Source organism: Melospiza georgiana, chromosome 1, assembly GCF_028018845.1.
Source record: "Melospiza georgiana isolate bMelGeo1 chromosome 1, bMelGeo1.pri, whole genome shotgun sequence".
Classification (NCBI taxonomy): Eukaryota; Metazoa; Chordata; class Aves; order Passeriformes; family Passerellidae; genus Melospiza; species Melospiza georgiana.
Window position 1 is genome coordinate 7,079,606 of NC_080430.1, and position 27,443 is coordinate 7,107,048.

At 43.9% G+C, this 27,443-nt stretch overlaps 1 protein-coding gene across 8 annotated transcripts in view; it reads right to left on the reverse strand.

Moving 5' to 3' along the window:
- Positions 1-27,443, reverse strand: part of KMT2C (lysine methyltransferase 2C) — a 189,354-nt gene that overhangs the window by 2,933 nt on the left and 158,978 nt on the right. For 7 of the 8 annotated variants that reach the window (XM_058045054.1, XM_058045091.1, XM_058045118.1 and 4 more), the window contains 22 exons: positions 26,508-26,833; positions 23,909-25,743; positions 22,743-22,854; positions 21,725-21,803; positions 21,542-21,605; positions 19,307-19,539; positions 14,768-16,456; positions 13,314-13,526; positions 12,788-12,952; positions 11,013-11,154; positions 9,784-9,931; positions 8,787-8,965; positions 8,534-8,688; positions 8,092-8,344; positions 7,377-7,516; positions 6,322-6,426; positions 3,373-4,492; positions 2,303-2,439; positions 2,019-2,161; positions 1,586-1,754; positions 631-747; positions 1-28 (listed from right to left, as the gene is read on the reverse strand). The exon at positions 1-28 is cut by the window's left edge and continues 46 nt beyond it. In XM_058045054.1, coding sequence (XP_057901037.1) covers positions 1-28; positions 631-747; positions 1,586-1,754; positions 2,019-2,161; positions 2,303-2,439; positions 3,373-4,492; positions 6,322-6,426; positions 7,377-7,516; positions 8,092-8,344; positions 8,534-8,688; positions 8,787-8,965; positions 9,784-9,931; positions 11,013-11,154; positions 12,788-12,952; positions 13,314-13,526; positions 14,768-16,456; positions 19,307-19,539; positions 21,542-21,605; positions 21,725-21,803; positions 22,743-22,854; positions 23,909-25,743; positions 26,508-26,833 — 7,552 coding nt within the window. The remainder of the gene's footprint in view (positions 29-630; positions 748-1,585; positions 1,755-2,018; positions 2,162-2,302; positions 2,440-3,372; positions 4,493-6,321; positions 6,427-7,376; positions 7,517-8,091; positions 8,345-8,533; positions 8,689-8,786; positions 8,966-9,783; positions 9,932-11,012; positions 11,155-12,787; positions 12,953-13,313; positions 13,527-14,767; positions 16,457-19,306; positions 19,540-21,541; positions 21,606-21,724; positions 21,804-22,742; positions 22,855-23,908; positions 25,744-26,507; positions 26,834-27,443) is intronic. The other variant, XM_058045063.1, reaches the window with a different exon arrangement.

A 27,443-nucleotide genomic window follows, 5' to 3' on the forward strand; every position in this document is an offset into this window, starting at 1 on the left:
CAATGCGGAACATGTACACGCCGCGGTTCTGCAGGACACAAGGGGCACAAGGACTCTGGTCAGGTTTTACTGCATTGCCAGTGATGAACCAACAACAAGGGCCAGCTCCATTCTGCACTGCAGATCAGGCACTGCCCACTGGCTCACGAGGGAAAGCACTGTCACGTACTGCCTGTGTCCCCATGGGTTTGTGAGGGATGATGGGTCATAAACACAAACCTCTGGACAATTCAGTTTTCCCCAAGAGCATCCTACTGCCTTTCACCCAGGGTGTATGACTGCCTCCCACACAGGCACTAACTGTTACAAAGTTACACAAAGGAAGTGGCTTTAAATTTAAGAAGTTCTCATTAGAAACTGAGGTCCTGACATGTCTGGCAGAACTGTGTCCTCTGGAACAGAGGATGTGTTCTCCCTACCTGGCCAGGGTGCTATGAGATTTATTAAACATTGAAATACTCTGATAATAACTACTGCAGACTCCTCTGGTTTTATTTTAAGCCTATTTGCATTTATGGCACAGCAGAAAACAAATCAGGGGACCTGAATTCATCAGGTAGAACAGCATTTGATTTGTCCTATGAATGTCTGAATGGGGAAGGGAAAGAGGGAATGAACAAACAGCCTTACCTGAGACTCATAGAGCTTCTCCTTCCTGTTGGCCACCTCATTGCGGATAATTGTCCCGATATATTCAATGACCATTGTGTGCTTTTCAATGTCTCGAGCAGCATATAAGCCCAGGCCCTACAGAGAGTACACTGAGAGTTAATAACTTTACACTCACAGTGTTCCTCACCGTGCCCCAAACCAGCAGTGGAAGGGAGAGAGAGAAGCAGCACTGATAAATAACTGATGGAGTAACAGCCCAGTGCAGAATCCAACCTCACACAGATCCCAAAAAACTCAGCTGCTGCCTTGGTGAGAAAGCTGCTCTTACCCTCTGACACTGACTGTGTAAAGGTTATAAATTCACTGAGAAATAAAAATGGCTGCTGTGAGGAACCCAGGCATGGTGAAGTCCAGCCTGAAATAAACAACTGTGCCCACACACGGCTGGATTAGTGACAAAGCTTTTCTAAAACAGACTGTGGAGCAAACCAGAAGCATGACAAAAAGAAATGGATTCTATACTCCTATGAAGGCAAACAAGTACTGAGCTCTTCCTGCTGATCTTGTTCCACTTCAGCAGCTTGGCCTGAGCATCTCATGCTTCCACTGTGTATTTCTATTTTTATTAAGTTTTACTATGGTTTTGAGAAATAGTCTAAGAAACTCCAAAAAACAAACCACCCCAGAACTTTAAAATAATCCTTTTTCTAGATGACAATAACAAAGGAATTTTTAAGATATTTACAAATCTTACTACAAATCTTACTTTAGGTAAATCTGTGCAATTAATGTGCCACGTAAAAACTGCCAATTTTGGAACGAGAATAGAAGGAATTTTGCCTTTGGTTTGGTTTAAATTTTCATCTGGATTTGGACAAATATGTATGACATCTACAAAATTTAGCTGTAAAACAGATACTAATAAAGGCATATGCAATTTTTGTAATACCCATTTCCTGAGGTGGGAACTGACCTGGATGCGAGAGCGAGCCAGGTACACGTTGGATTTCCACTCGGTTTTCATCTTGCGGTACTGGGAGGACTTGGAATGGACGAACTGTTTGCTGTAAGGCGCGTTCAGCTCCCCCGTGACTGTGCTCTGAAAGGACTTCGATGTGCTGGTGCTATTCAAGGTGTGAGGCCTGTAGGGATTGGGCATGTAACAGGAAAGAATACAAGAAAAACTGAAGATTTCTCTGAAAACAGCCAGGAAACCCAATAAAAATCCTCTCAGACATACAGACACTTAAAGCCAGCTAGCGGAGACACAAAGCAGTTCCTCTGACTGGGGCATGCACATTCACAGCCAAGGACGACAGGGTTTGTAAGCAGCAGACGAAAGCACAAATAACCCTAAAGCAGCCTATAAACCCTGGGCTGTACTATGTGAAATTAAAACAAAATACCTTAACACAAACCTCTTGACATGGGTACTCATTTTAGGCTCGGCACGGGCACAGCCCGTGGGGTTGATGGCAAGAGGAAGCTCCATTAAGGGGTTTCGGCCATAGCGGAAAGTGTAGTTCTCACAGGCCTCAACCCCTGGCAGCTGCAAAAAAAAAACAGAGAGAAGAAAGAAAAAAATACAAATAATTACATGTGTAGCAAAATGTTTGCTTTTCTGGTCCGCTTCTCATGTGTCTATCCAGCAAGTGGGATGATCCAGCAAGAACTGGGGTGGTGAACTCACCGATTCTGCAATCCTGGCCACGGCAGAGACTGTCAAACCAAAGAGGTCTTCACCCTTCAGGTAGCCGGGGAACAGCTGGAGCATTTCAGATTCTTTTCTAACAGAAGCAACGGGCTCCAGGATTTTATCCCACACACCTACACAACCATTGGGAGAGAATTACAGTGATCAAAAAAATAAAAATTATTGCACTTGGTTTTAAAACAAACACCTGAGGATATGGGAACCAGAACCCAGCACTGAGAAAGCTTTTGTCTTTGATTGCCTATACAAACAGGTCAGGATCTAAAAAGTGAAGTGGAGAATGATTGTTGAGTTGCTAATTTTGGGGATTTAACAAATCCCAAAGAAGCAGACCATTTATTCTGTACCCTCAGTTCTCAGAAATAAGTTTTTATTGTTCTCATCATGGAAACTTTTGGTCCTCTGACAAGAACATGGACAGGTTTCTCTTGAGAAATTGTGCAAAAGTAAGGTTTTCTGAAAAGACACAATATATTCTATTTCTACTGATTGTTTGTAGTCAGTGCTCATTCTGTGAGGGTACCAGCACCCACAGCACCAAGGCCTTGAGATCCAGAGCGTTACAGGCCTCCAGCACATCCAGGAGCCAATTTCCAAGACCTGCCTAAGTGTTTATGGACACCCTGACATTCTTCATCCTGACAGAGACATTACCCACCCTGAGTAGAATGTGGTCATTAAGCTGTTTTTAGAGCTCCCTAACTTGAGCCCAGCTTATTTAAGATAACTCAGCAGTGGCTCTGTGTTTAAACAAAGTCACTTTTCATGAAATGAAACCTGCACTGACTTTTCTACTGCTTTAGTTCATTTTCAACACTCAGTCTTGGGTCTCCTCAGCGGACTTGGAACAATTGTATGATCTGCAGCTTATACAGTTTTTTCAGAGGTGATCACAGTCTTCACAGCAGGGTATTAAAAATGGGCCCTGGAAGCTCACTATAGACATTGTTAAAATAGTACCTGCAACAGCTGCTTACCACAGGAACCAGCAATACCACAATGAACAGCAAAGGCACAAATTCACCATCTTAGCTGACAAAATTTACCTTTAGGTGTTGTGTCAGTCAGCACCAGATCCTCGTGGCCCTGCTCCACCACCTTGATGACGAAGAGCGGGAGCCCGTCCTTCTCCTCGATGGAGCAGAGGTAGCGGCAGCGCCTGTTGGCGTACCTCATGCTCCAGTACAGCCTGCTGGCCTCGTAGCCCACGGGGAACAGGGCTTTGGAGGAGTGGAAGGCCTGCATCTGCTGTGGCAGCAGCTGCCCCACGGCGTGGAAGATGAGGCTGCCCACGCGGAAGGTGTGGTCGCGCTCGCCGCGCTGGACGATGCTGGCAATCTGCCGCACCTCGTCGCGCTGCACGTACACCCTCCGGAACACCGCGAAGTAACTCAGCTCCTGCTCGTGAGTTCCCTTTGGTTTGTGCATGGGGCAAAGCATGGTCTTGTCTTTAAAAAACATGCATTGTGCTTTAATGGCACAGGTAAAGTGATAAATGTTGGTGCACCTTAACCTGTGGCAACCGCTGGTGGCGCCCATTTTGTGACAGAACATGCATTTCATCTGCAGGCCTCTCCGCAGTGCTAGTTCCACGTTTATTAAGGCACCAGCTTGTGTCTCGTAGACTTCTGTAGACCAAAGAGCACAGTTCAAATGGACCCAAAGGTCTAAATCCAGGTTGAGAAGCCTTGCTGGTCCATCAGTTAATCCGTCACCCTCCTCGTGACAGAAGCAACATTTCCTGTAGTCTTTAGGCACGGGGTCTGGTTTAAGGGTTGTGCCCAGTTTTTTAAGAAATTCATCTATCTCTTCTTCACAAGGAGGTTTGAATGATCCTTTAGGAATCACAATCTGAATGCTCCACTTTTTCCATTTCATCCCTTTCCATTTCTTACTGGGAGGCCGGCAGTCCTCCAGACTGCTGTGTATTGCTTTTAACCTGGGCTTCAGTTTCACTGTTACCTTCAGCTCATCCGGTTTCGCCTCCACCTTGGCTGCTTCAAAGGCAGGGGGGAACATGATGGGGGGTGATGAGGGTGGGGAAACCTTCTCCTGCAGCTGAGGCAGACAATGGACATCCAAAGTGGAGATGTTGTTGCTGTACTGATGGAATGCTTTGGGCGGCCTCTCCTTCATTGGCGACTGTGGCAGGGTTGGGACCGATTCCTGGTAATCAACAGAAAACTCTTTAAGAAAAAGATCCCAAACTTGTTAATCATTAAATATAACCTGAAAACATGGGCTGATCAGTATGGGAGAGGCTTCTCCAAATGCCTAAAATCAAGATGCAGCAACAGATAAAGATGAAATTATCCTGACCCATGTTTCCACAGCTTGGAGCAGGAAACTCCCAGCCTACCTAGAACATGGTGCCCTTTTGATACATGAGAGAAAACACAAATAATCCTTTGTCCAGGTTTGAATGCAAAACATACTCTTGGGAATTCTTAGAAAGTTTTGCTACAACACAAAGTAACCTTAAAATATGGGTCATGAACTAATTTAAAGCATAAGAATCTGATATATGATAGAAATTGAAAATTTAGAACTAATGCCATGTAATTTTTTCCTGGAAACAAGTGAGGAAGAATTTCTGCAGGGCTTTGGATTAGATACAACTTGAGGACTTGAACTATTCAGTCACAGTAAACAAGAATTATACCTGCAGAGATTTGTGGGAAAAACCCCACAAAAATCTAAGGGAGAAAGCAAGAACAACAAAGGAAGTTTATATTATGAAGTGCTTAACGTGGTTTGTGTGAATTATCTTGAAAGAGTAAATCAAAGGATCAAGAAGCTGAACATGACATTTAATTAACTTAATTAGGTACATGCTGATGCACTTGTAGAGGAATGTTACCCTGTTTATACAACAACTGAAAATGAGCTACAGGGGACACTAAAAGGATATGGATCTACACAGAGTTATCTTCTCCAGGTTGTTTTTTTAAAATTCAATTCCTCCTGAGAAAGTAAGTAGGATACACTTGAAGGAAGGCTTCAAACTATACAGTCTATACAGTTCTCTATGTGAGAACACATTAATTAGGTAAAGCTTGAAGGACACAGCCTGTTCTGTCCAATGGTTTAGGGGAAAAAAGGTACATTTGATCTAGAAACAGCAGAAGACAAGTCAGTTAAAAGAAGTACTCAAAAAATTTTAACTGTTTAACTGAGAAACTCAACAAGATCATTCAGACTTCAGTGAAGACTATTTCACTTTTAGTGATTAAATAATTAGATAAATTTAAGTTCCCCTTCTTCTGACTGAATGACCCTTGAGACAGCAAGAAATGATGGCCCATTTCTCTCAGGTGCTGGACACCCCTTGCAGTGTCTGCAAGTAGAGAACTACAGCAGAATATTTGGGAACACCTGACAAAATTCCCTGGCCTGATTTCACATTCAGCTGAATGAACTTCTTCAGATGTACTTTTCCAGTAATAAAAAACTCCTTTCCCTGGTCACTGTCAGCTCACAGGCTCCTTACTGATGTTTTGGTAATTAATGCTTTAAAATGGCAGCTTCACCCAAATAAAGTCAGGGAACAGGATTCTATTTTCTCAGTTACACTGACTAAGCGAAACTCTTTTTACAAACTTGCTGCTCAATTATTATTTTCACAGCTGTAATTTTATTTTTAACTGTACAAGCCAAATCCAAATGCAGGATATACTCCCCTTAAAAACGTGCCTGTGGCTGTTTACAATGCCCAGAGAACTTGAATCACTCATTTTGTGAGACTGCACCTTCAAAGCATGGGAGAGCAGCCAAAGGTGATGGCTTTTCTGCCATGCATCTGTCAGACACAAAGTTCTGCAAATATGATTTTTAATTCATGCTGCTGCTTCAGAATCTCCATGTCTGAATATAGAGCAATTAATTTATAAACCTCTCAAATGAAGTGCAAACTTCCCCCTTGGCCCCTCTCTGTTCTCCAACAAATAGCTGCAATAATTTCAGCTCACTTGGGTCTGCCAGTGTTTGATACTTACTTTGTTCTCTGAGTTTTTTGCTTGCACAGCTGCTGAATAAAGAACAAAGCAGTTGTTGCTACAGAATACAATGTCCTTCATTTTATCTGAGCCTTCTTGGGAATCCTGGGAATCAAACACAGAAGAGTGTAAGAAGTGCATTTTAATACCATTCTTCACATAGTAAGTGTAATGAAACAAGTCTTCCAATCTGGCTGGAAACTCTTTTATTTGTAGAACATTTGTGAAATAATGAGGGATGCTGTGATATAAATACTTGATTATTTGACAGATCTAACATTGCCACCACCTACACCCCTGTTCTTCAGCATCTCCTGCCTTTCACAGAAGTTTAACAATCAAAATAAAGCATTCTACACCATGCACCCATCTGCTCCATAGGCACTCTTGCAAAGCAAAATCCATTTTCTTTTATCTTTAGATGGCAAAAGAATGTCTCATTTCAGCCTAATCAAAGCCAGATCTCACTGTTTTATCTCCTGATCCATCTGCAAAACCTTCCTGGGAATTCAGTGCATTCCTGTCTGCAAGAACACTTTACTCTCTGCAAGTTCTGGCTGTGTCTTTGTGGTGCAGTCACCTCCTGGTCACTGAGGAGCAATGGCATTCATTGAAGGAATGACAGTCCCAGTGTAAGGACAAGAGATGGCAATTGAAATCTGATTCCTGCCCAAAAGGAGTGCAAGCATTCCTGCTCTTACAATAACTCCTGACACAGCAACGTGGCTGCCTCACATATGAGCTTTTTTGAATTGAGGTCCCAGAAGAAGTCAGGGAAGGAGATTGGTAGCAGAGCTTTGAGAAATCCCATAGATGGGACTTACTTTGTGAAATGTCCTGGGATTCATTTTGTACCAGTAACAACAACTTTGCCATTTTTAGCTGTGCTGCAGATGTGCCTGAATGCCCCACCCTGAATCAGGACACACAAGGAAGGGGAACAGCACAGGAAGCTGAAGTGCTCCTGGCTCCAGGACAAGCAGGACTTTGTGCCATCCCTTGCTTTAAGGAGCCCAGCTGAGCACAGGGCCCTGCCCTGGCACCTGAGCACTGACCTGTTTGAGGAAGGGCAGGTCCTTGAAGGATTTCCTCACACCACTGCCCAGAACCACGACCTTGCAGTGGGAGCACCAGCGAGGCCTCAGGGCTGAGCCTTCTGCCATGCCCTGGCTGTGATCCTTGTAGCCAGCCAGACCTGGGAACAGATTTTCTGTCAGAGGCTGCATCAGATCCAACCAGATTTAGGAGAGATCACAGTACTGTTCACTGGTCTAGAGTACTAGCACCCTCCTGGATAGGGCATGGAAGGAGGGCTTTAAACCTTGACCTGATAGATAAATTGTATAAATCAGACCTAAAACAGCCACGCTAACTGGGCAAAAACACATTCTTGTGTAAAAAAAATCACAAAATTAACTAAGACAGGCAAACAGGCTTGAATAACCATGTCAAGCTTTCCAGCATGGGAACAATCTTCCTGAATTATGTATTTAAAACCAGACTGGACATAAAAAACTCTAATAATGTTAAGAATTATGGGAGAAATGCCTCACTGATATTGATGTAAACAGACACTGGAAATCAGAGATGGAAGAGAATTACTCATGGTTAAATCCAGGAGCATCCACATGATCATGTAAGAAGAGAAAGGTTTTATGTCGACAAGAACTGAATATTGAATTCTAGAGCATGGATTTATGAGGCTGAGATGCACCAATACTGACTCAGTTAAACCCTGGTACTGCACAGGGGAGGTTCAAGCCCACTCACCATTGCTGTTGGCAGGGAATGGCACATTGGGCTGCTTCAGCCCATAGGGCCCCACCATCCTGGCAGGTCCCATGGGTCCTGCCTGGGGGCCCTGCAGGAGCAAGTGCTGCCTGTACTCCATGGATGGGTTCCCTCTGTGAGTGTTGGTGGCTGCCATGGAGGATGGGACATCTGGAGCATTACTGACCTCGTAACTGTTGGGAATTCTGACATGGAGCAGGTTGGAGAATGCTGCTACAACGCTACTGATGTTCTAAAAACAAGAATAAAAATCATAATAATTTGTTTACATCTGACAAGCAGCTCAGACAGCAGAGATACAAACTATTAGAAGATTGCAACTGCAGCATTATTGCACTGTAACCCCCTCAGAGTCACTACACATAACCCAAATTAACTGCTGTTGTACTCTATGTATGCAATACATGCTTATTCTTTTTACCTCAGCAGCTGTGGGATGTAAAGTAATTGCTACAGAGATAAGGCCAGATTTAGGACCATTCTGGGATGGTCCAAGCTGGGAGGAGAAGAAGCCAGAACCAGGTAAGGCTCCTGAACCGGGTTCTGATTTTATGTAATTCCTTTTGGCTTCTGAACCTGAAAAAAACCCAGAGAACAGCACATTAATCCTACACTTAGGGGAACAGACAGAAAACCAATCCTAGCTGTTAGTGCTCACTCTGCTGCAGCCTCACCTTTCCCAGTGCTGCTGGGCAGGATGGGAATGATGGGGGATGGGACAGGTTCTGGGTTCTCCTCCTTTACAACCGACAAGTCTGGGTAGCGACTGATCTCCATTCCCACCACGCTCTCAGGAGAGGAAGAAGGAACAAAGCTGTCAGGAGTGTCCCTGTCCTCACAGTGATCTTGAACCCTGGAACAAAACCCAAAAAAGCTGGTTTGGAAATGGACTCAACTTTTAGTAAGCCAAAGTAATACATCATGACAGGGAACTAAAATGAACTTGCTGGTTGTTCCTGGTCACAGAACACAAGAAGGTGGTTGGCCATCATCTCTGGGTATCTCATATTCCATTGCACACATATTCCATTTCTTGGGAAAGATCCATAAAGAAAACAAAGACACTGACAGAGCCAAACCCTCTGTTCCCCATGGCTCTATCCCTCAGGGTAAAAAAATGAGCATTTATTTTTGAATTATTTTAATATTTAAACTGTCTGGCCTTTGTCCACATTCAGGCTCCAGTGCTTCACAGACAACCATATTTTGGGAAGGCAAGTGAAAGGGGGGCAAAAGGGAAGATCTCTGCAGGGAGATTCAAGTTCCAGCCAGTGTTTCTCACTTGGGAAACTGAGTGGATCTCTGCAGTTTCAGGCTGGCTCTTGCACAGTCTTGCTGCTGCTACAGCAGTCACCTGTCACTACAGCACTACATTGCTCCAGGAAAAGCACCTATTTGAATAGTTTTCTTCCACTTTTAAAAGATCAAGGCAAGAAATACCTAACAATTTATCAGAATCTAGAGTCTAGCAGTGGCTGGAATCACCTACTTCACTGCTGCTCTCTACACAAGGAATGTTAAGAGTTAAAATGATCCCATTCCATTCTCTGCCCTTCTGTGCCTGTGCAAAAAGGATTTTGTTTCTCCACACCTTCACAGTCCCATCCAATGAAAGATCACAGAATGTGATTTGCTCCAAATACCTTTTTGAAGATGTCAAGTAAAACCTACCTTAACTCCTCCTGGTTGTTGTGAGGTGGTGTTGGAAGTGAAGCAGGAACATCCACAGTTTTGGGGCCCTGAGCCATTGCTCTGGCTAATAAATCATCTTGTGGTCTGAAAGGCAACTGGAACTGCTTTGGCCCCAGAGCTTTGGTAACTGAAACCAGAGAGGCACAGCACAATGAGACATCTGCACAGCTCTTGCAGTGACTGACATGCTGCCTGCTGGGTGTGGGTGGGGCCTCACCGTGACACCACTCTCAAGACATTTGGGAGTTCAAAAAATTGTGACCATTCAGGATCAACTTCCATTTTTACAAAAACCTGCAAATTTTGAGTAAACAGGGCCTGAAAGGCTTCTGAGTGTGTCTTCTGCCACTATGAGAGGATGTTTGTTTACTTTAAAAACCCACAAAACTACAAAAAATCAACAATTTTGAAACAACAAAGGAAAAGGAGTGTAAAAAAAAGGGTTTTAATCACTGAATAGTCTTTACAAAGACCCAGTATAAAGAATAGGAAGCAATTTTAACTGTCCAAACTGTAAGTACCAGGAAATACACACTGACTGCACACATTCTGGAGAGGCTGCTTTGAGCTCACTCAACCAAGGAGCTCATGCCAGTCACTTGTACTGGACCCAAAAAACTAATCCTAAGGTTTTCTTTCTCAATTCTTAAGAGTGTGCCTAGCTCTCAACATGCTTTTGAACAGGAACAAGGCAAAGGCACCAACACCTGACACTATACTGGTGTAAAATATTGCTGGCTAGTCATGATTATAACCTTGAGAAGTCTGGGCATTTTGCTTTTATAAAGGAGCTGAGAAGCATCCTAGGGGTAACCTGGAGGAGTCTGAGGGGAGCCCTCCCAGCAGCCTCCAGCTTCCTCATGATGGGGGGCAGAGGGGCAGGTGTGGATCTCCTCTCTGGTCACCAGTGAAGGGACCCAAGGCAATGGCCTGAAGTTGTCTCAGGGGAGGTTTAGGGTGGATATGAGAGAAAGGTTCTTCACCCACAGGTGGTTGGGCACCAAACCTGACAGAGCTCCAAGCACATTTGGACAATGCTCTCAGACACAGGGTGGGATTTCTGAGGGTGTCCTGTGCAGGGCTGGGAGCTGGACTCAATAATCCTTGTGGGACCCTTCCAACTCAGCATGTTTTGTGATTCCAAGATCTATTTTGCCATTTGCTACAGGCAGGACAGACCTTACAGCCCCAAGACACACGAGCCTTACCATCATGGCCCCCCAGCACTCCGGCCTTGCCCGCGAGCTCCTCGGTGGTGGCGAAGCCATTGACCAACTTCTGGCAGGCCACGGGCGGCGGCGTGGGAGGGAGAGAGGCAGGGGGGGTCGGGGGATTGCTCAGATTGTTCTGCTGCAGGACAGGAGTTAGAGAACCATCAGTCAGGATGGAACACAGGGCTAGCCATGATATTTTCTGAAAAATCCTTTCCTTAGGATTTTTCCTCCTGAGAAGCTGAGAGGCCTCAGGAACAAAATGTAAACATTGATTAATCAATGATAATCAATCTGCTGCTGTGGAATGCAACAGGTGCATCTGTGATTGGTCTCATGTGGTTGTTTCTAATTAATGGCCAATCACAGCCCAGCTGTCCAGACTGTCTCTGTCAGTTGCAAACCTTTGTTATCATTCTTTTTCTATTCTTAGCCAGCCTTCTGATGAAGGCTTCTATTCTTTTAGTGTAGTTTTAATATAATACATGTATCACAAAATAATAAATCAGCCTTCTGAAACATGGAGTCAGATCCTCATCTCTTCCCTCATCCTCAGACCCCTGTGAACACTGTCACACACAGGGAGAGAACCTGCCCTGTTCCAGTAGCAGACAATGCAACCCACTCAGAGTTTTACACCCAGATGTAGAACTGACACGCAGCCATAGCTGAGACACAAGCATGAGACACAAAGGTATCCACAGTACAAGACACAATGATGGGCTTTTCTTGTATCAGGGATATCAGAGAACAGTTCACATGAGTAAACACTGCCAAGTACACTACCAAAAGATTTACAAAAATGCACAAAGAACATTGTAAGGAATCAATTCAAACAGGTCCCTACAGTTTCAGCAAAGTTTCAACTCCATGCTGAGAGCTGCTCCACAGTGACTGCAGCACCAGGAACAAGGCAGCTTCCCCAGCTGCCCCTCAAGGGGAAGCTGCCTCCCCTTCAGCACAGGATGAGCGTCACTGAAGCAGCAACCATGGAGCAGCAGATCCTCTGCAAGTTCATACTCTGGGCTACCTCTCACCAGTTTATTCAACTGCCCATATTTTAAATGAAAATTAAATAAGAACTCCAGTATCTGTTGTTCCTGCAGTCATGCCCACAAAGCTAATCCTCATTACTTTTTACCACAAGAACTGATTTCTGTAGGTCCCATTCTCAGCTTACACACTGTGTAAGGCTGGAGAAAACACCAATGGTTTTAATAGGTTTTTACATTAGGGTATCCAAGCAGCAAATTTGATTCTGTCTGTTCAGTATCCCACTGCCCTCCCAGTACTGCCACTCTGATCTCAGAGGCTAAGTTTTAAATGCTGTGGGTTATTAACTCATCAACAAACAGTCTATTTTGTTCAGAGCTCCCAGGGTCTTAGTTAGGGCTTGGTGAGCAAATGAGAAAAAGTCTATTTCTTATTTAATTCACATTAAGAAATGTTTAATGCTTTCAAAGACTTTGCAAAATACTGAGAATTCAGTCTTTTCTGCTCCACAAAACTGTAATTACAATTTTCATTATTTAGCATCCATTTGCTAAAAGAGCATTGTAGTTTTTCATTACTTTATAACAACACAGTTCCAGAACCAGTTCCACTTTCAGAGAGTGAAACAATGGTGACTGTTTCACACTGTCTAGTCTAGCAATAGAAGGTTATTTTTCTTCTAGTTGCATAAAAGGCAAGAACTCTGACTAGCAGTAATAATATCACGGACTTCTCTTCCCACAGAGAGCACACAACAGAAATTCAGGTTAAAACCATACCTTGTAAATGAGCTGGGAGTAGTAATCTGAAGCCCCATCAAGAGTAGCACTACCAAAACTTCCCACAAGTCGATTTCCACCATTGAGTTGGCCACTGCCATAAGGGAGAAAGTGTGCAAAGCTCACTCCAATTATTGGTTCCACCAAAGGCAGAAGAGAAAGTTGCTGTATTAAAAGAAAAAAAAAAGTCAGAAATTAAGTCTGAGACAGAACACTGCAATTCTTCAGTCAGTAGAGTGGTTTCTAACTTAAAAGAAGAATTGGAATTTATCCACTGTCAGGAAATTGTTCAGCTCCAGCTCATCCAGAGGCTGCCAGAGCTGACAGGAACTCTGTGGCTTTGGGACTACCAGCCATGTCAGCCCACCTTCCAAAATTAAACACCAAACTTTAAATTCCCTGATTTTGTGGAAGTTCACATTATCCCCAACCTGTGCTCAAAATTCCAACTTAAGCATCAACTTCACTTCCACTGGGAGAAATCCCCAGCTCCACAAGGCCTCTTTGCCAGCCCCTGCACACTCACCTGTTTCAGCTGGATGAAGGTATCTGCATTAGGATAAACTGCCTGCTTCTCTTCTTCCTCTTTTTTCCTCTTCTTGGACCGAGGAGCCGCCTTCTCTCCCGTCCTCTGAGCCCTCTTGTTTCTCTGCTTCTTGGTTTCAGGCCCTACATCTGCTCTCTGGAGCTGGCTGTTACTGCACCCAAATACTCCTTGCATCTGGGCTCCTGCACTTTGCTGTGTGAAAAAAGGAAGTGCAGCAGAATTTTTGACATGTTAATACACAGTTCACTCCAATTTAATGCATGACTCTGAAAGCACAGGCACAGAGTAATAAATCTCACTGATAACAAAGTGCTATTATTATTTTACTGGCAGGTGGAACTGCTAAACTGCCCCTACAGACAGAATTATGACCTCCCATTAACACCCCTGACATCTGAAAACATCATTAAAAACTTACAGGCCAGGAACATTCTCTTTTGAATATCCCCTAAAATAAAGTTACATGTGCATGAAACCTTGGAGATGTTCATGAGGGCCTAATGAAAGACAGACTTGGTGGCAGAAGAGAGGCACAGAAGTTAATATAACACAAAAGTATTTTGAGGTTAGCAGCAAAAAAAGTGTTGTGAAACCTTTCTGGATTGTACCACTTGCTTAAATACTTCCAGTACAAATCTGCAAAGCCTTTCTTCTCATGGAAACATAGCTGGGTAAAAGGGATCAGGATGGGACTCTAATGCTACAGGGGCAAGTCCATTTTTAAAAAATTCATTATTATTTTAAACAGCTCTACATGACCCCTACCACTAGTATTTTAATATTGCTACCACATGTTTCAACTGTAGATCTTTTACATTTAATTACAAGCTGCTCACAATTGTCTTTACTTTTATGACTATTTTTTCCTTTTAAACACATTTAAATTTTGTGTTAAGAATTAATTTAGAGTTTAAGCAGTCAAAATCCAAAAGCAGAGATTAAGATTACAATAAAATGACCAACAAGTCTAAGTGTAAAGTGTATCTACCTCCAAAGAAAGCACTTTTCTTTAGGTCTGTTTTTAAAGACCTTATAAATTAATAAATCATACAGACAACTCAGGTGGAATCACAGGAGAAAGGAGACACACCATGTTCTGTACAGACACACACCAGTGAGTAATTAGGAATCATACTGTAAAAGCCTGCCTTAATATTAGGAAGTGGTAGTTTTGAAGACAATTTTCTGTAGAAAAGTACTATTTTTTACATTTTAGTGACTTCTGAATATGCTGACCTAAGAAGCCATATTAAAATTTATTCTTTGCTCAACACAGGTGATTTACTTGTGGAGAAAAGGCAGGAAAGAGACTAAAGTTCCTTAAAGCTGTTTCCTCCACCCCTGTACAGGTGGGTTATATCCCCACACAGTAAAGCACAGACCAGACTGGACTGCTGCTGACCACAGTGTAACAAAACCAGTCCCAGGCTCACCATTCCTTCAGCTGGACTCTGTTTCTCTGCTAACTTTTTATCCCCAGAAGCCTCCTCTTCTGCTCGGCCACTGTTCTCTGGTTTCTGATTTAGAAGAGATGAGGACTTCTTGTTTTTTAGCAGGTGTTTCAGCAGTTCATTCCCTGACTCCCCTTTGGCTGCCAGAGCACCGGGTGGCTGTGCTGGACTCGGAGCTGAAGAGCTTGGCTGTGAGGTGACCTTATCCTCCTCCATCTTAATACTGCTTGGATTTTCTGGTTTAGGCTCAGCTTGACCTGAGCATTGATCAGTCTCTGCCTTTTCCAGTTTAACTTCTTGGAGGCTGCTGGGTGTGTCCATTGCAGCCTTTTCAGCCTCTGCACTCCCCCCGGGCTGTGTCTGGGACACGCTGCTGCTGCTGCTGGGGAGCTTCCCCTCCAGCTCTGGGGAGCTCTCTGCTGTGTTGGATGTCGAGGGGCCTGTGAGCTCCAGGGACTCCAGCTCATCCTGGTGCCGTGGCTCATTGGGGGTGTTCACTGTGGGGGTGGAGGTAGCATCAGAAATGGTTGGGGTTGATGGTGCAGTGATATCTGAGTGTGGAGTTGACGGGGCTTTTATGGACTCGGCATCGTCGTCCTTTTTCTTTTTCCGTGTCCTTTTCTTTTTGCCTTTCTCTTCTGGGATTATGTCAGAATAGAGCTGGATGAGAGACTGGCCTGATACAGGGATGTTTGCAGCCTGGGGCACACCAGTGTCCGACCCACATGGGGCACTGCTCCCCAGCACTGGAGATGAAGGGACAGCAGCAGGGAACGGAGGCCTGACCTGGTTCTGTGCAAAGGCAGCCCCAGGGAGATTCCCATGAGTTTGTTTTACATTGTGGAAATTGGGGGCTCCACCTGCACCAGCAGATGCATCAGGTCCAAAAGCTGCAGGTCCCACTGGCCTTCGCTCTGTGCTTTGCATAAAATTGGTGGCAGGAGGGGAGGTGACAGCACCCTGCTGCAGGATCTGCCCCATCTGCTGCTGCTGCTGCTGCTGTGGGGACGGCTGCACGGGCCGAGGGGTTTGCATGAAATCACAAGGCAGCTCAGAATTGAAGAAAGGTATCTGAGATAAAGATGTTTTGTTGTTCATTTCAGGCCCCATCATACTGTGCTGCTCCAGCTCCATCCTCTGCTGCAGAGCTCTCTGCCGATCCACCTCCTGCATCAGCTGGATGCGCTGCCGCTCCTGCTGCTCCCGTAGGCGCTCCTTGCGCTCCCGCTCCTGGAAGCTTTCACTGAAAGGGTTGTTGTCCTCAAACTCCACCCTCGGGGGTGGCCCTGACTGTGCAGCTGCATTTGGGCCAGGCACAGGAGCTGGTGCACCAGGAGTAATTGGCAGTGGTGTCATTGGAGGCTGCATCCTTGCTGGATTCATGGAAATGTGACTCGCAGGGTTTGCAGGCTGCCACCCGGACAGATTTGGCATCCTGGTGGGGTTGGATTGCCCAGGCATCACCACTGAGTGCTGCTGATGCTGGAGCTGCTGTGGCACCATGGGGAAGCTCTGCTGGTTCATTGCTGGTGCTGCTCCTCCTGGAACCATGGGAGGCTGGCCCTGGACCCCTGGCATGATGGAATGTGGGGCCATCCCACACTGCTGCTGCTGCTGCTTGATCCGGTACTCCTCAATCAGCTCCGCGTGCTCCTTCTGCTGCTTCCGGATCTAAACATCGAAACAGTCATTATTCACCTCTGCCACAAACTGCCTGTGTGAGCAGCATAAAGCATGTAACTCACCACTGTAATTCCAGGAGACAATGAACCTCAGAATTTCTGCAGTGTTTTTAATGCTAAACAGCCACTATTTCATCACAAATACTCCCCAGCCCAAGACTTCAGACCAAACAGCGTTGTCTCCAAGTTCTAATTACACATCAAGACTCACTGTGCTAGAGAATATAAAAACGTAAACCAGCAGTGATCCTTGTCCTACAGACCTTATCATCCATGCACAGAATACAACAGTTGGGAACAGACAGGAAAAGGGAAACAGTGAGATGGATGATGTTCACACATCAGCAACGTTTTAAAAAGATGTAACTGGAAAGGAAAAGCTTGCAGGAAAACAGTGATGGATATTCCCATTTGTTCACAGGCAGATCCTCAAACACCCCATGTCTGATGAAAATTGCAACTGCTGCTTGAAAATTTAAGATTTTAAGACCAAAATAAACTCAACATGGGCACTGCAAGTTATGCCTTGTAGCTTAGACAAACAGAAGTTGAGGGAAGGACACAACAGTGTCAATTGGACAAGCAAGAGCCTTTCAGAAACACTGCAGAGACCCAACTAAAATAAAAACAGAAGGATCTGCAATCCACTGGTTGATGATACACACACTATGGAAAATCTCCCTCTCACTTCTGCTCATCTGATTATGACTTCCACAGCTTATGTAGGGATAGAAACACTCTGTAATGCATTTTGAATTGTGTGATAGCCCTCTCCTTTATCTGAAGCAAGGACTGAGACAGAAAGCTCAGGGTAACAGTGATGCCACAGGACACACTTCATGCTGCAGGATAGATGCACCCAAAAGGTTATTTACACAATAATCCCAGGTCCAAGATGATTTATGAGCTCTGCCTTGGCACTGACACTGCTGGATAAACAGAGCTACTGCACAGAGCCTCTGATTGGATCCATCTGCACTGCACAGACCCAGTGCTCCAGGGCTCCTCTGTGGTCCTGCAGCACTAAACCTGTGCTGGCTCTGTGGGCTGTAATTTGAGGCCCCCAAAGCACCACAGCCTCCAGGGGTGGATCAGCCATGACTGTCCCTGGAATGAGCTGTGCTGTCCAAGGCCCAGGGCTGAGCACACCCAGAGGCCCTGAGCTGAGCTGGAGATGTCAGCAGAGCAGGGAGGGCAGGGCAGAGCCTGTGAGAACAGGCACAGTGCCACAGGGGCCATCTGGCAGTGTCTGTGTGGCTCCATGCCTGGCCAATAACCCTGACTCACAGCAGCTCCTGGGGCACACTCAGCTCTGTGCTCTCTGTGCCTGTGTCCAGGACCAGCCACTCCCAGGAATGCAGCAGCTCTTTTCTCTCTCCACACATACAGAGACTTTTCAAAAACTAACAGGAGCTTGATTGCAGAAAAATGACTTGATCTGATTTGAAAGAGTGGCAAATTGCTTCCAATAGAAGGTGGTTAAAACTATGCTTTAAACCTCATTTAAGCTTCTATTAGGTACAGAACAAAATGCTGCTTAGGACGTGGATGAATCAACCACTGGTCTAAATCAGTGGCTAAAGGGCAGTGGATGGCTTCTGCTAGAAGTAGATTAAACTTAAACTAAAATATTACAAATAGGAGAACCTTAATTATGGGGCAGTAAATGGATCTGCCAGCAATGTCATGGTTAAAGCCATTACTTCAGTCTAACTCCACCAAAAGATCAGACTGTTGTATGTGCAATAAAAATTGGTTAAAGGGAATTTTTTTTGCATTTGTTCTACTTGTGATTCATTGTGGAAGGGGAAAAAAATTATGTAGAAATAATTTACCCACTCCATCCCTCTTCCACACAATGGAAAGATGAGCCAACTAATATCCCATCCAGCACATACTTTGTCTTGAAGCAACACAGGGGAACTCAAGGGACAGACATTGCTCAGGACTTCATTCCAAGCTGTCTGCTGCCAAGTTTTTTCCTTCATACTAGTAAAGGATTAATTCTAAAGCGTTTCCATTTTCAGCAAGACTAGCTGATCCTGACAATCATGCCATGTAATTTATAATAAAAGTCTTGAGGAACACAGCACTAACTACTGGTGGGCAAAGCAAAACTATCACAGGTTTCACCTCACTATTATCACAGTTACAACATGTGAAATTCCAGCTGAATGTAAGGAAAGGAAAACAAAGCCCAGTGAAAAAGGTTACATGTAGAAACAGGGGCCCAGAAAGGCTGGGAAATCTCTTCCCCTGGAGACTTACAGAACTTGACTGACAAGGTGCTGAGTAACCTGATTTAATCATGAAGCTATTTCTGCTTTGATCATGACTAAACGATCTCCAGACATCCCTTTCACCTGGGTTATTCCATGACACAATACTGATGATCAGCATCTAGGAATGAGACAGACCATAAAACTAGTCTAACACTAAAGATAGAATAAAAATAGATTTTCAAACTGTAAAAAAGAAGAATGGGTTAGAACATTCGCTCAAGCCTGAAACAAAGCCCTGCATGCTAAAACTTTTCTCTGAATGTTTCAGTTTTTCTTTACATGGTGTCAAGAACTCTGCTGCAAGTCATTTTGCCGAGGAATTCCCCTCTTCCCAAAGGAGTAACCCAGCTTTTTGTCATAATGCTTGCCACAGAATATTCCTTTGCAGCTCCAGAGTCACCTACACTCCAGAGCAACACTGTTACACACACAGAACAAAACAGGGAGTGGCTCCTTCAGGTAGAGCTCCACTGTCTTTCAGAAGATTTAAAGGAAAGGCTCACTACCCCTGTGAGAGCTCAGTGCCAAGGAGAACAGTCTGGATTCCAGAGGATTACCTGATCTAGCTGTTTTTGGACCATGCTCTGCTGCTCAGTAACGTGTTTCAGCTGCTCTGCATCCTCCTCTGGGAACTCCCGGCCGGCTTTCTTGGCCGTGCGCTGCTTGGCTGAAAGGGCCTTCTTGGATTTCCTGTGGGCTCCAATCTGCTCCTCCAGGTACTTCTGCTGCATTTGAAGCAGTTGTTGTGTGTCCTGCAGCCACTCCTCGTATTGCTTTCGTTGGGAATCATCTAGAGAGAAGGGAAATGAAGTGTCATATGATCTCATCCTGGAGATGAGGGCTCATCCTACTTTTTAAAGCTCAAGTTTAACCATCAGGTTCCCCCCCCTTATTTTAAGAAACTAGCGGTCAAATTCAGCCAAATTTGACAGAGAATTTGGTACTTCAAGAAGTGGTATGTTCTTGGACTGACTTGAGTAAAGGAGAAAGATATCCAAATTACTGCATTTGTGAGAGGAAACACACTTGCCAGTGAGCAAATGTGCCTTTGAAAAGCCACATTTACTGCTACAGAACCCAGTGATTCCCTGTCCTGCCACAGAAGAGGGGACATGGAAGATCTCTAGAAGTACTCAAGTACAAAGAGATTATGGAAAAAGGACATAAAGGAAACATGGCCTGATTAATTCTGGTGTTTGCAGAAAACTGTTGTACATATAAGATTTATTTTTATTACAACTTCAAAGAAAAATATTAAAATGATGAACACAATTAAATATTCACCAAGTGAAAAAATATACTGTCTTTGCAAAAATCACTTTGTCAGTGTCAGCCCTCAGCATGGGACCTTCAGCACCAGTGCCATTTCATGCCCCCAAAATAAATGCCTCTCATTTAGGCTGTAACTGAGGCATTGCTCTTCCTTCAAATGAGAAATGCTTGTCTGCCACAGGCAGTCCATTGCTCTCTGATGTTTTTCTGGAGGCAGAACAACCATGTCTGATAACACTTGACCTGCACTAAGCACAGAAAGCAAGACAGAACACTGGTGATGGTGCCATTTTTCTCTTGATTACATTTTCAGTGAGCTGGGACACCACAAAAAAGCAGAGATTTTCCTTGTGAAGACCCTTGTTTGACAGAAATACCACCCAGCTCCATGATTTAAATACAACCACATCCTCCTTGTGCTCCAAACCCTGCCACCTTCTTCTCCACGAGTCACTGTGCCAGTGACAGCTCTGACTGAACAGCTCAACTAAACCTACTCAGGGTGAGCTACAGCCTCAAGGTGCTTGCAGGGAAAAATTCTGCAGAACTGATCCCAAAAACTGAGGGGACAATTGAGTGCAAACACTGAGAGCATCATGAGAAACATGAAAGCACAGAAATTTTAATGAGTTCCAGGTAAGAGTAATTACTACTGAACTGAAAACCAGATTTACTCAAGTGCTCAGAATCCACCACCACCCAACCAGAGCAGGGCCATGCTGAGTGCCATGTGGAATCACAGCACAAATAATTAATATAGATAATATTGCCAAAGCTCCTTATTGCATACTCAGTGCTGCTACTTCAGCTTCTGGAAAATGTGAAGGAGTTTACTTCTGTTTCTTATTCACAAATATCAAGTGAAGTATTTGTAGTGATAGAAACACTTTTTTACACATGGTCTTCCTCTCCCAACATATGCTCAGTTTTAATTTCTGCTAATAAATCTTTCTCATCACACAGACTAGGATTCACAATTGATCTAAGGCAGTCAGAAATATGGAATGCAAAAAGTTGGTGCAGTGTATTTCTTTCAACAACTGTGTTTCACCAGCCAGGTTTGCCTAACCAGTGTCTGGAAAGCTTTTTCTGGTATTTGTTCAAATGACAATGATGCTGCACAAAACTTTCTGCTTCTGAAATAAAAAATTCCATCAACACACAGCTGTTCTCATTGAGCACAGAATATTGCAACACAACCCAAGACCAGGTTTCTAATACAGCAGTCTGCCAGTTAATAGATTGCTGCTCTCATACAAATCCAAATCATGTTAATTTTCTGTTTCCCTCTTTCCTTATGGTGTTTTGTTGATGATAGCTTCCATTAAAAAAAAAATGGTAACAGCATTTACTATACACCCCTTCATTACCTGGCATTGTAATGATGGAATGACTCAATTTTAAAAGGATGATTTTTTGAGACAGGATCCATAGTTCATTTTAAAGAAAACTGAACTGCAAAATGAAAAAAAAAAAAAAAAATCCCAACCCATACAAGAAATTATTAAATCTCTACTTACTGACAAAACCAGGACCAAAGTTGGGAGGATTAGGTCTAGAAATCTGAGGTGTCAAACTTCCATCCTAGAAATTTCAGTAGAACAGACAGACAAGGATATTAAATCACGATTCAATTAAAATACCCAGAACTTAGTGATCATTATTGAACAGTTTTGTTTCCAGCCCATAACAAGTTGCACTACCTGTGTAATTGCCTGTTGCATATGATTTTGGCCCTCAGTGGTCTGAGCTCCTGGCACTGGCTGACCCATAAAGGGAAACCTATTGAGAAACAGAAAGATAAACTGTAACCTTGCAAACCAGCACATTAGGAGAGACAACTTTATTATGTTCAATTAAACAAAGCACTCAAATATTATACAGACATGCACTTGAACTTCTGTACCAAATCTTTTCAACACCTGGAGAATACAGACAGCATTTGCCCTTGGTTGCAACTATTGCATTTTACATTTTTCAGAAAGATGATGTAAACATGACCTACTGTGCTAGAACAGTGAAAATACACACACACAAGTTTGTATTTGTATTTTAGTATTTTATAATTTAAAGAAAAACAGCTGAATGTATTTAGGTTTCATGGCCACCATCACAGTCAACTGGAGTAGGGTAAATTTACACCTTGGGTAAGGCGTCTATTATCATGGGGCACTGGACAGAGAAAATCCAGTTTGAAGGGCCACACAAAAGAACAGGCACAGATCCTCCCTGGCCCATGGACTCCCCACCTACCCTAAGGACAGCCTGCACAGTTCATGGCTCCTTTTGTCCTCAGAAGGGATTTAAGGAGAGGATGGAACTTCCACTACTTGGGCTAAAATCTTACTTATACTCAGCATTAAATGATTTGCTGCAACATGAGGTTCCACTGTTACATGGCCACCTCCAGTTTCTAGCACAACCCGTGGGAGATGTGTCATTACCTAATTAGCAAGTGGGAAAACAAGAAGAGCATCAACATGCTGGCCATGTTGACCCATGACACTACAACTGGAACACAAATCTGATGCATTTGAATACCTTTTATAGCTCCTACTGCCACAGTGGCTTTATTCCTAGGAGATAATCCTGTGTTAGCATCAAATGTGAACCACAGGACAGAAAGCATTTTTTTTTCATTTCCTGCACACAGTTTCCCTGAGCTCTGTCATTTCCTTTTACATTCTGTAATCCTAAAGAATGGTGTCAAGAGTTGCCTACCTGTTCATGACCATTGGTGGCATCCCCATGTTATTCTGTGCCATGACTTTGTTGATCCCCTTAAGAGCCACCATTTTTGCTTTCATTATGGGATCTGTAATCGCATCAAAATCTGTAACACAAAATCAGCAGCAGTGAATCACACAGCTGAACATTACAAGTTATTAAATGGAAATTACTTGTTTACATTTAGTTCATGTGTAAATCTTCAGTAAAACATTAACTGCATTCCTATTTCACATTAATTGTCCTCCCCACTTTGATATTCAAGGTTAAAGAACTTCTAACTGTAGAAGTTGGTGCAGCAACAGCTGTCCTTGTTTTCAGCCACAACACATAGCCAAAAGAAGGTCAGTCTGAGAGTCTGAGAAGGGCTCTAGACCAAATCTGGCCTATGACCCAACAGATTAATAAATTCTATTTATGGGTTTAAGACTCAGGAAGAGAAGTTGTTCCTGTGATCTCAACTGGCAACTGCCACACCACCACTAATGCACTATGAGAGTGGCCTTGATGGTCACTGTAGTTACAACTTCAAAAATTCTCAAAATTTAGTGTTTCATTATCAGTTAAATGATGGCCATGGTCTTGATATGAATGCTCAAACTGCTAGGTTATATTAAACCACAGTTTTTCCTAATTTTTTTCAGTACAAGCAGAATTATATGTGGTATTTCTGGACCTTGCCTAGACTTGTGGGTTAGTAACAGCTTTTGATAATCCCTTTCCTAGTGACACAAGAAATACTCCAAAAAAGTCATAAAACAACCATAAACATAAAATTGATAGATCAAATATTAAGAAGGTCAGCTACTGCACTTGATTACTTAATTTTGTTTCCAAAGGATGCATTTACTCCTTCTCTCTTGAGAACCTAAAGGATGAAAAGAGTATGTGACACAGCTGATGTCACAAACATTATCAGTAAAGCAGAGTTACCTTGATCCTGGTAATGACAACAGGAGCTCTGCCGGAGTTTAGAATTCCACCTACATGCTCAATTTCCATACTCCCTTTGTACCTAAGAGGCAGGCTCATTTTTATTATATGCCACCTTCAAGTTCTACATATTTACCTGCTTCTGGCAGTCCTGTGGATTATTTAACTATTTGTTGCTGCATTTTTAGAACACCAACCAGAAACACACAAACAGGACACCCACATACCAATATTGGGGAAAAAAGGCTCTGAACGCTGGCGAATCATGGCCTGCATCTGTCTCTGCTGCTGCTGCTCCTGCCTCTCCTGATCCAAGAGGTCCTGCAGAAGAAGTGGCTGCTCCTCCAGCAGAAGTGGCCTCTCTCTGTTTTGCTGCTGAGCTAATGGCTGAGGGAGCATCATCTGCTGGGGACCAGCGATGCCGCTGGGACCAGGACGGTTTGGTACAGCCACAGTCTGATTCGATGTCTGCCCTGTCCCAAAGTTATGATTAGATGACTGACCCTGAATAAATCCTGGATTTGGTGACCCTTGAGAAAAATTATGGTTCATTCGTGGAACCATGGGCAGATTGGAATTTAAAGTGTTTTCCAAGATCTGTCCAGCAGGTGTCATGAGTGTTTGTGAAATACCTGATCCATGGTTCATTTGTGTGGGTGGCAGAGATTGAGATGGAGATCCCAGAGTTCTTGCTTCAGCATTGTCTGGGCTTTCACTAGACAGCAAACTTGAGAGGACTGGGGTGGACCCAGAAATACTGCAGGAACTTACTGCTCCTTGAACAGGCAGTGGACCAGATCCCTGAGCATCTGGACTAGGCACAGTTGTATCTTGACTAGGAACAGCAGGAGTTTTGTCAGGGAATTCTGGGTTAGCAGGTTGCACGGGAGCCTTTTCCCCATCCTTTAACTCCACTTCAGCAGCCTGTTGAGTACTTGTGGACTCAGTATTTCCATCACCTTTTTCATTTTCATTCTTCTTTTCCTCTTGAGTGTTTGGGGAAAGTACTTTTGTTTTAATTTCATTTTCTGTAGCTGATTTCTTTGGTGGAGACTGGGTCTCAGCAGGGGCAACAGCTGTATCACCTTGTTCTTTCTGTTTGGGTTCTTCTGCCTTGCCCTGGATATCTAGTTTGTCATCAATGGGGACACTAAGGTCTAGTTCTTCATTAAACATTCCTTTCTTATCCCCCACATCAAGGTCTGGGTCTGTGTATGCAATTAAATCAAATTCCCCAGGTCTCAGAAGATCATCAAGGTGAGGATCATTGGTTTCCAAATTATCTAGAGTGTCCAGTTCATCTCCTTTCCCATCCTCTGTGTCCAGGTTCAGATTTTCCAAATCCTCATCATCTAAATCCTTGACTTCAACCCCATCAAGGTCTTTCACATCCAAATCTTTTACAGCAGGATCATCAGGATCAAGCTTTTCTTCTAGACCATCACTTGGCTGGTTGGGAATCTGCAAGTTTGCAGATTCATCAACTGGTGCAGATGTGGACAAAGATGTTCCTGGGAATGCATCAGCAACTGGCTGCCCCAGAGAACGCATCACAAGTGCAGGTGGGTTCTCAGCATTGATCTGATCCTGCTGGGACTGGGACATGTGCTCCAACCCCGCAGCCATCTGCAGCTGGTTTGGGATTCCTTGAGAATTGTGTCTCAGCGGCTCTGCCTGCCTTGGGCCTGGGAAATCCTGCCTGGGCAGGAAGCCGGGGTGCCTCTGGTGCTGAGCTGCTGCATCCAGCACGGTGGCAGCAGCAGCAGCAGCAGCAGCAGGGCTGAAGGGCAGCCTCGGCCTGCCCTCAGGAGCCCTGTGCCGCAGCTCGATGAACGCCTGCCCCAGGATGTTGTGCTGCTGCACCGGGATTCCCTGCGGCGGGAAATGCTGCGGGATGCCGGGTGCGTTATTGATCTGAGGGCTGCCCACCGCCCGGGGCATGTCAATGGACAGGGACCTCCTCAGCTGGGGGGGAACTCCAGGCCGCTGCAGGGGCTGCTGAGGACCAAGGAAACGCTCCTGGCCCGAGGGTGGACCGTGGCCCCCTCCTGGAAATCCGTATCTAAAATAAAGCATGAAAGGCAAATCATCTTTTTTCTCAGTCTCACACGACTAAATAACTGTTCACCAAAATGCTTTACATGATGCATTCATCAAGATATTTAAATCAATGTTTTGACTAATTATACTTACATTTAAACGAGCTTTATGACTACAATAAAATAATTGCTTTAATTATGTTTAATAAACAACCTGTTTTCAATTTCAATAATAATAATAATGGATAGAAAACTCTGACAGTCAGAACTAACATAGTAATTAAAATACATGTTAATGCAATTCAGAGTAAAAAAACCTCAGTGTGTGGATTTAGAAATAACTGAAATAAATCCAGATACTGAAAAAAATTAACTTCTGAGAATGTATGTTGATACTGGCATTCATTTTACATTGTAACATTCACTGCAAAAATGCCACAGACAGAAGCTGATGTTTGATCACATACTCATTAGAAATTATTCATTATTAAGACATCAAAAATAAAGTATTTTACTTTTTTTTTTAAATTACCCAAAAGCCATGGACAACATGATATCTCAGGTCACATAAGTTTGACTACCTCTGCAGTTTCTCCATTTATTTTTCTGAATTACTCCCAACAAAACAGCGTAGAATACTTTGTATAAAACACACCTTCTAAAGTTAAAGGAAACCCCACTGCACGTACAGAGTTCAGGAAGGTTACCAGCTCCTGTGGATGATTTTTCATCCTGTCTGAAATACCCCCTTCAACTACCCCTGAGTTTAAGAGATGCAAGAGCTCACCTCAGACCATGAGGTCTCATCCCCATGGTGTTCATGTCTCCTGGAAACTGGGGCCTGTTGAACTGCCCATCCCCAGGGAAGGGCCCACGCTGCTCCTTCGGGTACATGGAGAACCTTGGCCCACCTGGAGGGACCACAGAGGATCTGATATTCCCAGGATAGGGAGGAGGAGGGCGGTTAAAGATCTGATTTAAGTTGTCTTGCTGCCAGTGCTGAAGAGGGGCTGCATGGGGAGGAGCTGCTGTGTCCTGCAAGGCCTTTTCCTGGCGAACTGCATTCTTCTTCTGCTGCTGCTGCTGTAGAATAATCTCACGGAGCTTCTGGCGCTGTTTACAAGAAAATAAATCATTATACTTGACACTGCAACTGACATCATTTGAAGTGTTGCACTCAGCTAGGTTTACTTTTTGAGGAAAGAAATTCTTCACTTGTTAAAAGAAAATATTATTAAAAACAACAATCACCTCAGAAATGAGAAGGAGGGTCAAATGGTGCAGGGTGCTGGCAACGCAACTTAACATCCAGACCTCTTGGTAAAGCGTATGGTGTGATCCCATTCTACCATTTAACATGGAAGCAACTCTCTTTCCATTTTTCTATTCCTGGGGCAGGCCCTTTCACCACAGGAAAAGTGCATTCTGAGAGACAAATGTGACTAGAGGTCCACTGAAGAAAATTCAGCAGAAGGTTTTTACACCATAGCTGCAGAATTCACTCTTAACTCTGTATGATAACCACTATGATAAACCACTGGTTTTCCATTAAATTCACTTCCCATCCCTCCTTCCAAACAGAAGATTGAGCAGCTTTCCCCAATCTGAATGTAATTCTATCTCTTAGCAAGAGCTGTTTGCCATTCAGGGACAGAAACCTGGAGTGAATGTGCCTCAAGAAGAGCTGCAACCAAGGGAAGGATTCATCTCAACACACTGGCCA